At 40.0% G+C, this 15,110-nt stretch overlaps 1 protein-coding gene across 2 annotated transcripts in view; it reads right to left on the bottom strand.

Moving 5' to 3' along the window:
- Positions 1 to 15,110, bottom strand: part of Angel1 (angel homolog 1) — a 35,097-nt gene that overhangs the window by 14,187 nt on the left and 5,800 nt on the right. For both annotated transcript variants that reach the window (XM_063241105.1, XM_003472442.5), the window contains exons 4-7: positions 14,915 to 14,984; positions 13,895 to 14,328; positions 11,079 to 11,205; positions 10,729 to 10,839 (exon numbers count right to left, since the gene is read on the bottom strand). In XM_063241105.1, coding sequence (XP_063097175.1) covers positions 10,729 to 10,839; positions 11,079 to 11,205; positions 13,895 to 14,328; positions 14,915 to 14,984 — 742 coding nt within the window. The remainder of the gene's footprint in view (positions 1 to 10,728; positions 10,840 to 11,078; positions 11,206 to 13,894; positions 14,329 to 14,914; positions 14,985 to 15,110) is intronic.

Below are 15,110 nucleotides of genomic sequence, written 5' to 3'. Positions count from 1 at the left end.
TCTGTTAGCTGTTAACTCCAAAGATATGATAGTTAATACCCTTGTCATGTTCCTAACTTAAACAGGAATCCTACTAGCACTTCTTTCCTTAAGATGCTGATTTTTGGAACTGAAATAAATATATCAACAGTGTAAAGAATTATCCATTGTTTCTTTCATGTAGGTTCCTTTTAAAAGAATCTATAATAGATGGTGAGTTTTAAGTTATTTTATATAACTCTATAAAATTGTCCAGAATTTCCTATAAAAACTTTTAACTGTATCCCATAAATATACAATATTTTAACTATTATTTGTTAGGTATTCTAGTTTCATTTCAGTTTTCCTCTTTGACCTAAATCATGTCTAATTGATAGTTTTCTTAGGTGTTCCTAATTTCTATTTTTACTACCTCTGCTCTACTGTCTAATGAGAGGGTCAATTCTAAAGAATTTCCCAATGCTCTATTTTTAAAATGTCCTCTCTTCTTTCAGAGTGTAGCTTGATATGTAGCAACCAGTCGCAAGACATTACTTATGTCCTCTATATTCATAGTTGCATTTTATCTATTTGATATCTTGCAGACTGAGAAAGATGAATTAAGTCCTTTACTATCATTTATTTTTCATTACTTTTTTGTTGTAGCTTATAGTTTCACTTTGTGATTGTTCATGTAGTATTATTTGGAGCATCACTATTAACAACATTATGTTCATTTTGGGTTCCATCCTTTACCGCTGCAACCTTGTTAGCCTCCAGAGCTGTGAAAACTCTAAGGAGCCAGCAGGATCTTAAAACACTAGGTTCTGCTCTTCATGTAGCACTACATAGAAACATCACTGTTCTGCCCATTACTCCTCTACTTGTCTCTCTAGCTGTACTCACAGGAGGTACAGCTGTTTTTGCAGGTGTGACATCTTCGGGGCCATTCAGCACTGATAGCAACCAAACAAACAGGTTCTTCTGCAAGTACTTGACTGGGAAGAGGATCCTAAGCTATACCACATATAGGCCAGTGGACTGTCCTGTTTAGAAAACTGACCATATTATCATTTTCTGTATGACTTTTTGCACAGTTTGTTAACTAGCAATTTATAAAAATCATCCAGTAGCAATAGTTTTTTTCTATAATGCATTAAATTGGATGCAAGGTTTGTTTTTATTAAAAGATCCACAGTCCCAAGATTGAGTGCAAACATGCATGTGCTCATGAGAAAGAAAACAGTGACTCCTTTTTTAATGTCTGCAAGGGTGTGAATGTTTTTATTCTCCACTAACTCCTGTGCTGAAATCCTCATCCCCAAAAGTGATATTATGAAGAGATGGCTTCTCTGGGAGGTGATTAGGTCAAGAACATGAAATCCCCTCGAGTGGGATTAGGAGCCTTACAACAGACACTCGGGAGAATATTAAACTTGCCCATTCTATCACTGCTTCTACACTTCCAGGAAAAGCATCCTACCCTCTCCCCTGCTCTGGCTAATAAAATGGTGGCTAGCTGGAGAATATGGACAACTGGTCATCCCAGATCCCTGCTTTATTTTGCAGGTGTGACATCTTCGGGGCCATTCGAGGGGATTTCATGTTCTTGACCTAATCACCTCCCAGAGAAGCCATCTCTTCATAATATCACTTTTGGGGATGAGGATTTCAGCACAGGAGTTAGTGGAGAATAAAAACATTCACACCCTTGCAGACATTAAAAAAGGAGTCACTGTTTTCTTTCTCATGAGCACATGCATGTTTGCACTCAATCAGTGCAGATCCCTGCACCTTTATTTTGGTGGGGAAGAAAAGATGTTCACTCCTTGTTCCTTCCAACATATCAAGACACAGCAAGACGATGTCGTGCTCACTTTGGCAGCACATATACTAAAGCTGGAGCAAGATGATGCCATCTATGAACTTGGAAGTGAGCCATCACCACACACCTCTGCTGGTGCTTTAATCTTGAACTTCTTATCCTCCAAAACTGTGAGAAATACATTTTTGTTGTTTAAAAACTACCCAGTTTATGGTATTTTATTACAGCAGCCTAATTTAACTAAGAAAGAGTTTTTAAGATCCAGATTAGGAAAAAAAATCATTAATATATGAAAATTAACAAGAAAGGGGCTTAATGAGTACCCTACTTATAAATTGCTCTGTCACAAAGGGAGCTGGGAAGTGTGAGAACACGTGTTTATATTACACATGAGGGTCACATAGGAGGCTCCAGCACAAAGTAGCACTAGTGTAGGGAAAATGAACCCTCACTACCAAGCACTGCATCTCCCTTTGTACTCAGAGGCTCCCCGTTAAGGTGAATGTCACAGTCACGCTGGCAGTTAGTTTGGGTAACTCTGGTATTGAACTGGAAATAGCACTAGTTAGTATTCCTAAGCAGATCCTCTGAGGGAAAAAGAACTCACACTTTGATCTCCTTGCACTGCGCTTAAACCTTTCCACCCCTAAAAATGAAGACAGATTTTAAAACGTGAAGTTTTTAAAAGAGATTCATTAGTGGTCTGTTTGCCTTTGAATAAGACACTAAATGAATGGAAAGATACATTCACAAGGTGTGGTTATTCACCCAAATTTAATCACAATTGTGAAAACACTACTGTCATTTTGCACTGTTACCCAACTGGGTGTTACCTCCACATACGATTGTTTTCCACTTACAAAGTGATTGGCAGTATGTAGTTTAATTGCCCTTAGTTTAATTTTGTTTATTGAATTAGGGAAGAACATGGTGGATAGATAGCAACAGCCTCGGAGGCTCTCTGAGAAACCACACTTGAAATCCAGGAATGGTGCCGGGCAGGAAGTTCTAGGAAAGGAGGGATATTCTTTGCCGACCCAGGAACTAACTAAATTAAGAGAAACCAACTGGAAACGCAATCCCAGTGACACAGCAGGAACAGATAAGGTCTCAGCATGGAAGCCGGACCCTGCGCCACTGGCAACTGCGATTTGAATTTCCTGCAGCCGCTGTTGCGTCCTGGTCGGCACAGCAGGGAGAGAGGCACGAAAGCTCGAAGAGTGGGAAGTGTTGAATGGAGTTGGGAGTAGGGCTGGCCGGGTGCCCTGCATCGACCTGCGGTGAGTGAGCAGATTGGGACCCTTCCATAGAGAAGGAGGCTTCAGTGGAGGACATACTCGGACCGGGCAGACTTCCCAGAACGAGATATTGCAGTGACTTCAGCCACATATCCCCCTCTCAAGTGGGATTGGTGGGGAGTACCTGGCCTGCGAGACGCCGCTGGCTGAGACCCAGTAGGCTAGCCCAACCCAGGTCCCAGCGCCTGGAGGTGTGCCCTAGCAGTGAAGCCTTTGGTAGGTTGAACTGGAGGGGTGGCCTGACATAGAGTGCCCAGGTCTGTGTCTCCCTGGTGCACTGTGGTGGGTGGGAACACCTAGCCCGCACAATTCAAACAGACTGTGGCCAACAGGGAAGGAAGCTGGACCTCCTATATATGCTTATATATAAGGAAAAAAGAATATGGGAAGAGGGAACAACAAGAAAGGGTCCTCGGCCCCCAATCCTGAGAAACATGCAATAGCAGAAACAGCACCAATAGACATAAAGCACTATCTCCAGAGCCTCATAGACGAGTTCAGGAATGAAGCTATTAATGACCTGAAGCAAGACATAAGCAGAATAGTTAGAGAAATGCTAAGCACCGCCCAAGAAAAAGCAGATGGTGGAATGGAAGAACAGAAAAAGAGGGGAGAATTGTTTGATGGAGAAAATAGAGAAAGCATAGAATACATGAAGCAGGTTCAAAGAGATTACCAGGAAACTAAAAACTCTATCGAAAACTGGCATAACAGCTTGAAAGAAACTAAGGATAGACTATCTGAACTGGAGGGCAGATTTGTTTAATATGGGAGCATGAAATGAAAAACTTCTTAAAAATAACAAAAAAACAAACAGCAACAATACAAAAGCTAGAAGATGATAAGAGAATCTATAACTTAAGAATTAAGAACATAAGAGAAGAAGTGGGGACACAAACAAATGGACTACAAAAGCTATTCACAGAAATAATCCAAGAGAATTTCCCTAATTTAGCAAATGGTAAAGATACTCAGATAAATGAGGCATACAGGACTCCAGCCACCTACAACCCAAATAGAGCTACACCCAGGCATATAATAATCAAAATTCCAGAAACCCAACATAAGTACAGAATATTAAAAGCCGTCAGAGACAAGAAACAGATCACTTACAAGGGAACACCCATCAGAATTACAGCAGACTTCTCAGCACAAACCATCAAATCACAAAGAGCGTAGGGGAAATAATTCAAGCTTTGAAAGATAATAACCTCCAGCCAAGATTGATATATCCTGCACAACTGTCCCTAGAAATTGATGGAAAAACAAGGTGCTTCCAGGATACAGAGGAACTAGGGGAATTTGCAACCATCAATTCAACTCTACAGAGAATACTGCAGGATAGTCTAAAAAAGGAAAATATCAAGATTCCAGAAAAAGTGGCAGAGATGCCACAATGAATGGAGGAAAAAACGAAATGAAGAAGAAAACTGACAACAAATGACAGAAAAAGAGCTCAACAGAAATGAGGCAGAGAAGATCAGAAGGTAGGAACAGCCATTTTGGAGAAAACAACACATCATAATAGCTAGTGCTGATTTAGCATCTTGTTTTGAAGTCCCATCAAATTTGTATTCTTCTGTCTCCATCGGTCTTAAAAGGTTGTGTCTTATTGGATTTTATTATATATGATAATATAAGCAAAAACTTTTATAGACAAGGAGTTTATATAGAAACCATTGTTCATTTTCTGTTAATTGGTTCTAAATACCCTGTAATAATGTCATTCTCTTGAATGGTTTTATAGTGTCTTGATATGTTTGATGCTACTGTATACAAAGTTTTACTCAAAGATTTCAAGGAAAGAGACACTATGGTAACTATTTTTATGTCAGTATATCTTGTGGTGAAACACTATTTTGCTCAAATGGTTATGTTTTGATCTGCGCTGTTCTGTTGTTATACCCTCTTTTATCTCAATCCCCTTTTTTTTAATTACTTTTTTCTTTTTATTTTTTTAATTAAGGGAAAAATAAATAAAAAATAGCAGGATACATTATAGTAACCCACTTTGATTTCCTATTAACTTGATTTGAAATCCTGTATTGCCCTCACCATCTTGTTTTGACTGATTTTCCTCTATTCTGCTTTGCTTGATAGTACCAAGTTCGAAAGTATAGGCATAACTGTGAAGACAGTAAGAATCATTATGACACCCATTCCGGTTGACTATTATTTTCTTTTAAAATCCTGTAATGTCTCCAATGCTTTGGTTTTATTCTTTACTGTTTAGTTCAATTTTATTATAACTGCCAATTCTTCTTAAAATAGCAAGAGGCAGTATGGTAACCATTGTTGATCACCTTATATTTTGTTTTTACATTATCTATTATGTCCATCCTTTTGATTTGACTGACTCTGTTCTGTTATGTCACATTTGGTTTTACTCTCTTCAAAAAAAGTAATAAGAACTGTGGGAGTAATAAAACGCAAAATGTGTAATTGTCATTGTACAAAAGAAAAGAAAGTGCTTTAAAGGTTATAACTGCATATATGTTTAAGTGTATAGGGTAGATAACCATATTACTGAGTGTTTTTTGGATCATTGAACAAAACTGTTTGCACTCTCACTGTTTGAAAGTCCACTTTATATACTTTAATTTTGTAACCTGAACAACTATTTCTAAGATGAGAATATGTAATCTATTAGCTAGTGATTTCTTACTGTTTATTTTTTAAATTTTGTATTATTTGTACCCTTTTTCTGTTTTTTTCCTTTTTCTCCTTAAATAAAAAAAAATTTGTTATTGTTTAAATGTATCACCCAAGTAAAGCACTGCTTTTTTCATTAATCTATTATTAATATAAAATTTTCTATGTGGGACTTCATAGTCGTTTAGCTTTAGGATTTTGTAATCTTAAACACTGTGCCAAGGCTGGGTGTGGTGGCACATGCCTGTAAGGCCACACTTCACAGACTGAGGCTGGAGAATCACTAAGTATGAGGCCATCCTGGGCTACAAAGGGAGTTCAAGGTCAGACTGAACTGCATAGTGAGACCCTGTCTCAAAAATCACTACTACTCTGCCCAAAAAAGCCACCACACCATTGCTCTCCTGACTGAGTCTGACTGACAGAGAAGTATTATCTCAGTTCCTGGCACATTAGCAGCTCAATACATGGCAGCAATTATTATTACTGCCTGTGGAACAGCCATGACAATATTAAAGCTACGCGATCAAAAAAATTAGCCACTGAAATTTTCACTGCTCTGTGCAAAACGTCAATTGAAATTAAATCTCTGTAAGATAAATTCACTGCTTACCTCTAGGCTTTTTATTATTATATCCTAGCCAGTGTTTGATTGCCTTTATGTATTCTTCTATTAGTTTCTACCAAAGGGGTGTTGGTTAGGTATAAAATCTTAAGCTATACCTTTTTTCCTTGAAGCTTTGGTCCAGCTTCTAGAAATGAATATCAACATTAAGAAGTCTGAAGTCAACCGATTATGATTATGCTTTAAAGTAGCACCTGAGAGGCTGAGGCAGAATGATCACCATTAGTTTGATCATTGCAAATTCAAGACCAGCCTGAGCTACAAAGTGAGCTCAAGCTCAACCTGAACTGTATAGTGAGAACTTGTCTCAAACAAAAACAAAAACGAGAGAGAGAGAGAGAGAGAGAGAGAGAGAGAGAGACTTTCCTATTACAATCCATGCATTCCATTATTGTTGAAAAAAAAGAGGATTCTGCTTTTGAGCTTCACAGTATACTCCTCACCTTGGGAAAAAGAACTCTGCTGATTCTACCTGAGCCCCACACCCCCCCACATAAGTTTCTCCATACTTTCTGCAGCACCAGGCACACTGTACAGAGCTTCTTGTAGCCATCTCGTCTGTGCTACGGCTGGCAGTTTGAAAACCCGTCTGATGGAGACCAGAGAACATGGCGGACAGACAACAGCAACTACCAGAGGCTCTCTGAAAGGTTCGGCTCAGAGGCCAGAAATAATGCGGACTAGGGAGACACGAATCAGTAGAGATATGCTCTGCTGACTCAGGAACGAACTGGGCTGAGAGAATCCAACTTGGAATACAGTCCTGGCGCTAAAATAGGAACAGAAAAATCTCGGTGTGGAGGCTCGACTCCGCGCCATCGGAAACCGGTTTGGATTTCCCGCCGTGCGGCGGCCGGCTATCTCCACAGCGGCTCAGCAAGGAGAGACGCGCCGAGCTCTGGGAGCGCCGAGCTCTGGGAACGGGAGAACGGAGTCGAAAAAAAAAAGGACGGACAGAGGTGTACACGAAAACTGACTGGTGGCGAGGTGAGTGAGAATCTGACCCCCCACCACAGTTTGACTCTAGCGGAGATCTCTCTGGGCGCCATTCCCCTCTCGGACGGGATTGGAGAAAAGTGCCTGGCCTGAGTGACGCTGCTGGCGGACTCTCTAGGCTAGACTAGCCTAACCCAGATCCCAGAGCCGGACGATGGCCCGGAGGAGCGACTGACTTCCGCGTAGGCTGCCTCCTCCGACTCCCTGGTGCGTAGCGGTGGGCGGGAACAACTAGCCAGCGCAATTTGATCAGGCTGTGGCTGACAGGCAGGGAAGCCGGGCCTCCTTTGTAAGATTGCATTTTATAAGGAACAAAAAATATGGGGAAGGGAAGCAACAAAAAAAGCTCCTCGGCCCCCAATCCTGAGAAACAGGCAATAATGGACGCCGCACCAGTATACATTAAGCACCATATTGAGAGCCTCATAGACCAATTCAGGAATGAAGTTATCAATGATCTGAAGCTAGAAGTATGCAGAATAGTTAGAGAAATGCTAAACACCACCCAGGAAAAAACAGATGGTGGAATGGAAGAACAGAAAAAGAGGGGAGAATTGCTTGATGGAGAAAACAGAGAAAGCATTGAGTATGTGAAGCAGGTTCAAAGGGACTATCAAGAAATTAATAAGTCTATACAAGACTGGCATAACAGCTTGAAAGAAACTAAGGACAGACTATCTGAACTGGAGGGCAGACTTGAAATATGGGAGAATGAAATGAAAAACTTCTTAAAAATAACAAAGAAACAAACAGCAATAATACAAAGACAAGAAGATGATAAGAGGAGCCACCACTTAAGGATTAAGAACATAGAAGAAGAAGTAGGGACACAAACAAATGAATTACAAAAGCTACTCACAGAAATAATCCAGGAGAATTTTCCTAATTTAGCAAAAGGTAAAGATACTCAGCTGTATGAGGCATACAGGACCCCAGCTACCTACAACCCTAACAGAGAAACACCCAGGCATATAATAATAAAAATCCCAGAAATTCAATACAAGAACAGAATATTAAAAGCTGTAAGAGACAAGAAACAGATCACTTACAAAGGAACACCCATCAGAATTACAGCAGATTTCTCTTCACAAACCATCAAATCACGAAGAGCATGGGGGGAAATAATTCAAGCTTTGAAAGATAATAATCTCCAGCCAAGATTGAGATATCCTGCACAACTGTCCCTGGAAATTGATGGAAAAACGAGGTGCTTCCAGGATAAAGAGGAACTGGGGGAATTTGCAACCACCAATTCAACTCTACAGAAAGTATTGCAGGATATTCTAAAAAAAGAAAAATACAAAGAACCCAGAAATAGTGGCAGGGAGGCCACAACGAATGGAGCAGAGAACAAAATGAAGAAGACAAACTGACAGCTACTGACAGAAAAAGAGCTCAACAGAAATGAGACAGAGAAGATTGGATGATAGGAACAGCTATTTTTGAGAAAATGACATCTTAATAGGTAATGCTGATTCAGTACCATCTTGTTTTGAAGTCTCATCTAGCTTTTGTTCTTCTGTCTCCAATGGTCTAACCAGGTTGTATCTTATTGGATTTTGTTATGTACGTTAGTATAAGCAAAAACCTTTTAAAGACAAGGAGATTATACAGAGACCATTGTTCATTTTCTGTTAGTCAATTCCAAATACTCTATAATGCTGTCATTCTCTTAAATGGTTTTACATTGTTTTGATATACTTAATGCTACAGTATATGAAGTTGTACTCAAGGACTTCAGGGAGGGAGTCAATATGGTAACTATTTTTAAGTCGGAAATATCTGGTGGTGAAACACTATTCTGCTTAAAAGGTTATGTTTTGATCTGCCCTGTTTCGCTGTTATGCCCTCTTTTTCTTTTTCTCAATCTCCACTCCATTATATACTTTTTTATTGTTATCCATTTAATTAAAGGGAAAAATATAGCAGGATATAATATAGTAACCCACTTTGACTTTCTATTTTCTCGATTTGAAGCCCTGTATTACTCTCACCATCTTGTTTTTGACTGAGGTTCCTCTATTCTGTTTTGCTGAATAGTATCAGGTTCGAAAGTTTAGGCATCAGCTGAGAAGATAATGAGATTCATTATAACGCCCATTCTCGTTGACTTCTATCTACTTTTGAAGACCTACAATATCTCCAATGTTTTGGTTTTGTCGGTTTTATCCTTTACGGTTTTGTTCAATAGTATTACAACTAACGATATAGGCAATTCTATTAGAAATAGCGGGAGGCATTAGGGTAACCATTGTTGATCACCTTGTATTATGTTTTTATATTATCTATTATATCCACCCTTTTGACTTGACCGATTCTGTTCTGTCATGTCACATTTGGTTTTACTCTCTTCCAAAAAAGCAATAAGAACAGTGGGAGCAATGAAACCCAAAATGTGTAATAGTCACTGTACAAAAGAGAGGAAAAGAAAATGCTCTAAACTATATAACTGCATGTATATTTAAATGTATAAGACAGAAAATGATATCACAGAGTTCTAATGGATCATTGAACAGAACTGTTTGCAGTATCATTGCTGGAAGGTCCACTCTACAAACTTTAATTCTGTGACTTGAACAATTATTTCTAAGATGGCAATATGTAATCTATTAACTAGTGATTTCCTACTGCGCATTTTTTTTCTTCTGTAAATCTGTATAACTTGTACCCTTCACTGTTTTTTTTTCTTTTCTTTTCTCCTTAAATAAAAATTAAAAAAAAAAAAAAAAAAGAAAACCCGTCTGATCCACTAATTTGTCAATATGAAGTTTACTTTTTTTTTTTTTATCCTCTTTGTTGCTCTGAGTTGATTTCAGAGGTAACAGAAAAGTGTCAAGAATACTTTGCTACATTCCACTTGGAAATTCTCCACAGAAGCAAGTCCTTATTACAACCAGGTCTCCTGTCACCTTATGACTTCTAAAGCACTATCTGTGTATTTTCTCCCTTAGAAATGCTGTATACATGCTAATTATTAGCAACCAAAGCCTAAAAATGTTTCATGCCTGCCTTACCCAAGGTCAGAGCTGGTAAGAACCCAGGCTCTTGATTTCTGGTCCTGTGCTCTTATCACACTACACATCCACGCATCCTAGGCCACAGATCTCAATTCACCTTCCTTCTTGTACACTAACTACCAGAAGCGATCTGAGAATAATATTTTTTTTAGCACTTTTTTTTTTCTTTTTCCTTTTTATCAGTACCAGGGATTGAACTCACGACTGCCTGCTTGCAAGGCAGGCACTTATGCCGCTGAGCTAAATCCCCAGCCCCTATCTGAGAATAATATTTAGAAAAGACTAAGAAACCACAGAACTGATAATGTCAGAGGTGAGGAAGAAAGATGACAGAAAAGCAAGTTTAGTTCTTATTACCTGGCTTAGTGTCTGTCACTCCTTCCATGAGAACTAATCCTACTGGTCGCTGACAAGCGATGCTGCAGAAGCGGAAACGTAGCAGGAAGTCTCGGCCATACTTACGCCTCTCTGTAAAAGCCAGTGAAAGAAAGAAAAGCAAGCTGGATCTTCCATCTGGCTTTGCAGACAGATTTTTCCAAAAGCCTTGACTTAAAATTGTTCATTTCACTGGTGGCCATGCAGAGACAATGAGAAAAACAGGGGAACTTGCTGTAAGGAGATGACACTTGCTCTTGTCTTTGAGGAGCAAGCGTTCTCCCAAATGGGGCATGAAGACACAGCCAACCAACAACGTGCCATGTTCTCACCTGATCTTTTCGGGTGACAGGAGCTGACATACTGACAACAATCATTGATACCCAGGGAGGTAGGCCACAGTGGGGCCTGCAACTTCCGCTGGTAAAGCTGATGGGAAAAGTCTTCCTGTCCAGATACCTACAAGGAAAGGGCAGGGTAAGAATAAGGAAAATGAGATAGAAAAAGAAGCCCACGATTGGGACATATGGACAAATACAAATACATAAAATCACACACTATATACATATAAGCAAGCCACGTGAGTTTCAAGGGAAGGTTAAAAATAAGGAGCTAGTTAAAAGCATTCATTTTTCACTAGACATTCTGAAATGTCCATGAGACATGAAGGAGGGGTAAGAAAGTAAGGTGCGAGTCAAAGAGAATAGAACTGTATGAGCATGTGGTCCTAGGTTTCACCTTGGAAAAATATGCACAGTTCTCCACAGAGAATACCAACTCTCAAGGACTTCAACTTGCAAAAGGAAGACATTTACCCTGATCTTTTGATCTTCTAGACCAAGGCTGAATATCTTGAACCTACTATTAAGAAACCACAAGATCAAAGCAAATGGGAAATGTACCAAAGCACTTTACCGTATCTATGTCACCATCCTTGATCAAAGCCATGAGCAGCCTGGAAATGGACAGAATGCAGTAGGGGAAACATTGGACAGCATCAGTCACCTGCATAACTCTAATGTGGTAGCAACATTCCCTTTATTTCATTTAACAACAACGAATAGTTGAATCCCAGTTATGTGTAAGATACTATTATCAGTGATGAGGACAGAGCAGTGACATATTTCCTCTGCCCTTACAAGGCATAAACTTTCAATATGTCATCTGAAATAAAACAGACCTGAAATTTAATGGCTATTTAATAGCTGTGTACAGTAAAAAATAAAAAAGAACCTTAACAATTATTACAAATTACTGCTTCATTTTAACCAGGTACTTTTAGAAAACATTTTACATGTGTTTATTTAATGCATCAAAACAACCAAATCTGATATAAGTCCCATTACTTCCACAATATACAGATGAAATAAATAGGGCTTAAAAAGTTAAACAATGGCAGTGCGCACCTGTAATCCCACCACTCTGAGAGGCTGAGGCAGAGGGTCACAAGTTTGAGTTTAGCCTCGGCAACTTAGCAAGACTCTGTCTCAAAATTTAAAAAAAAAAAAAGTTGGGGATGTAGTTCAATGAGAAGGCCCTAAATTTAATCCCTGGTACCAGAAAAAAAATATAAAAGAAAGAAAGAAAAAGTTAATTAATTTAGCGAAGCATAATGGCACACCCTGTACTCCAGTATGCTGGAAGGCAGAAGTAGCAGAACTCTAAATTTGAGCCCAGCCTGAGTGAACTATCAAGATGCTGTTTCAAAAAAAATAAAAAGGGATAGAGAATTATATCCATATAAAATCCCTGGGTTCAACTCCCAGAACTGCAAAAAAAAATAAATAGGGCTTCAGACGTAGCTCAGTGCAAAGGTCCTGGATTCAATTCCTGGTACCACAAAAACAAAAAAGAAAGCAGGAGGGAAGGGGGAGGGAGGAAACAAGCAAGCTAGTTTGCCCAAGGTGGCAGAATGAGGATTCAAAGTCAGGACTGTCCGGCTTTAAGCGAATTGTTTCAGTGCCTCCCATGTGACAGGCTGTTGGCAAATTCTTTTTCCCATTCCCTGAGTTGCAGTTCCTTTAGAGCAAGATAAAGCCCTGCTCTAAGCAATTAAGACATTACTGGTTCTTGAGTAAACTCATTGAAACAGAAGCTCAATAATAATTCAGTTATTTTCTATCCTTTTTCCACTACATCCTGCCAAAAGCTAAGCTGGGTCAGTAGGGACACAACAGAGGTACAAAGATTCAGTGACAAGACAAAGAAATCAGCACAAGCTGATAAAACTATGAGCTATCTATACTATCACTATTCAGCAGTTAAAAGGGGTTAGTTTATATGCAAATTGTTGAATGTAAAAAACAGCCTACAAATGAAACATGTAGAACTACATCATGTTTATAAAATATATATGATAACTACATATCAGCCGTGGGGCCAGGACTCCTGCTTACAAATCCTAGCTTCCCCACTATCACTGTAGTCTAAAGCAAATTATTTGACTTCTCTGTGCCTCAGTTTTCTCACTTATAAAATGAAAGCAATGATAAAAATAGTGAAAAATACTGAGTTAATACATTGAAGTGCTTAAAATAGCACACAGTAAGTGCTTAGTAAGTAAAAACTGTGACTTGGTATCACAGGGACATAAAAATCATTGTAAATGCATGGAAAAACAATCTGAAAGAATGCCACCAGGCTTAGAACAGTCACTAGTGTAAGGCCCCAACTTATGAACAGTTGAGTAGTAAACTTTCACAGGTGTACAATATAAGATTAACAGGGTTACTGCATAAGACTCCCTTTGCTGGATTACAAACAAATCCTACTTAGAAACTTGCTCCCAGAATGGAACTCATCCATTAGTTGGGGACTTACTGTACTTGACTCCAAAAGAAAAGGGCAGGGAATTTAGGTAATAGAGGGCATTTGCCTTATTTCATGTTGGTTTTATTGCAAAGATCCATGTATCATATGTAAATTAAATGTATATTAATGATCAAAAACAGGCAGGTTTTTATTATGTCAGTGGTACTCCTGAATTCCTAACTTCTGGGCTTGGGCACAAGCTTTGCAACGTAAGAGAACCCAGGAGGGAACCGGAACAGGCCCAACTGAGTCCCTGCTACAGAAGCAGAACTTGATGCCCACACCTAACTCTCTCCCTACACTGTGTGTCCCCCTCCCAGTACCTCTCTCTCCTCACCTTCCAGGCTGGCATCCCATTGTAGTGGAGCTCTCCGTCTCTGATGAAGTTGTAGAGAGGCGAATTAGGGACAGAATTCAGGTCCCCACACAAGATGATAGGACAGTGGCTGCCATCTGACAACCTGGCCACTTTGTCCACTTCAGCCAGGAGAATGGCCATCTGAGCCAGCTTGACATCACCCCGTCGTGGGTTGTACAGGACATGGGTATTTGCTATACACAGGGGGGCCACTGAGACTTGTCCCAGGCCTTCTGGGACTAGTGGCTGTAGCAACAACACTAAGCCCACATTGTCCCGATTGAGGAGCTCCAAGCCAGGCCGGAAGTACTCCACAGGGCTGGCACAGAGCAGACGAAATCTGGTGGGCTTGTAGCAGACAGCACAGCCATCCATCTTACACCCAGTCCTCCTCTTGTAAAAACAGGTAAAGCCTACAAGGAAAACCCCATCGAGGAAATAAGTCAGAGTCCTTGAAGTCTGAGTCCCTTCCAACCAGTGTGACAGCCCAAGCTGTGTGCATGAAGGTACTGTTCCTGCTGCTCAATAAGGGGAGCCTTTCTCCTTTATACTTCCCAGGTCCTGCAGAGATTTCCTTATAACTGTGACCAGGTGGCTGAAGGGCTGGAAGGGGAAGGAGGGAGGGAAGGGTATGAAGCAGTATAACAAACATGACAGGAAGAGCAAAGAATCTTGAGTCAGACAAGGTGGAATCCTGGTTCTATAACCTACTAGAGCTTTGTAGTTTTATGATTTTGAGCAAGTCACACAAACTTTCAGAACCTCATTTTCTTATCTTTAAAATGGGAAGACAACACTCAGCCCCACGTTACTTAGAAGATTAAATGGTTAATAGAACTACTTTAAAAACTGAAAAACATGACTTTCTCACACATGAAAAGAACTAGCTCACACGTGCGACGGAGGGTTTACTAAGCTATGGAAGGAGTCCTCAGGAAAAAGTAAGGAGAGCGAGCTGAAAGCAAAAAGGCTGGAAAAAGGGCCAAAGAGCTGCAGTACCCATCATTCGCAGAGCCGGCTCCAGCTGCTCCCAGTAATGGTCTTCCTGGACTTCCTGGAGACACAGGATCTGGGAAATTGACAAAAAACCAATCACTCCAGAATGCTGGAATGTGATTCCCACTCCCCAGCAACAGGCACCCCAGGGCAGAGAGGAGGCTGTGAAGATCTCAGGTAGGGTCACACTGAGACTTCC

This window comes from Cavia porcellus, unplaced genomic scaffold (genome assembly GCF_034190915.1).
Source record: "Cavia porcellus strain 051 isolate PalLab524CR breed Dunkin Hartley unplaced genomic scaffold, mCavPor4.1 scaffold_31, whole genome shotgun sequence".
Taxonomy (NCBI): Eukaryota; Metazoa; Chordata; class Mammalia; order Rodentia; family Caviidae; genus Cavia; species Cavia porcellus.
The sequence above is the reverse complement of the archived record's forward strand: the minus strand, read 5'-3'. Positions and strand labels throughout refer to the sequence as shown.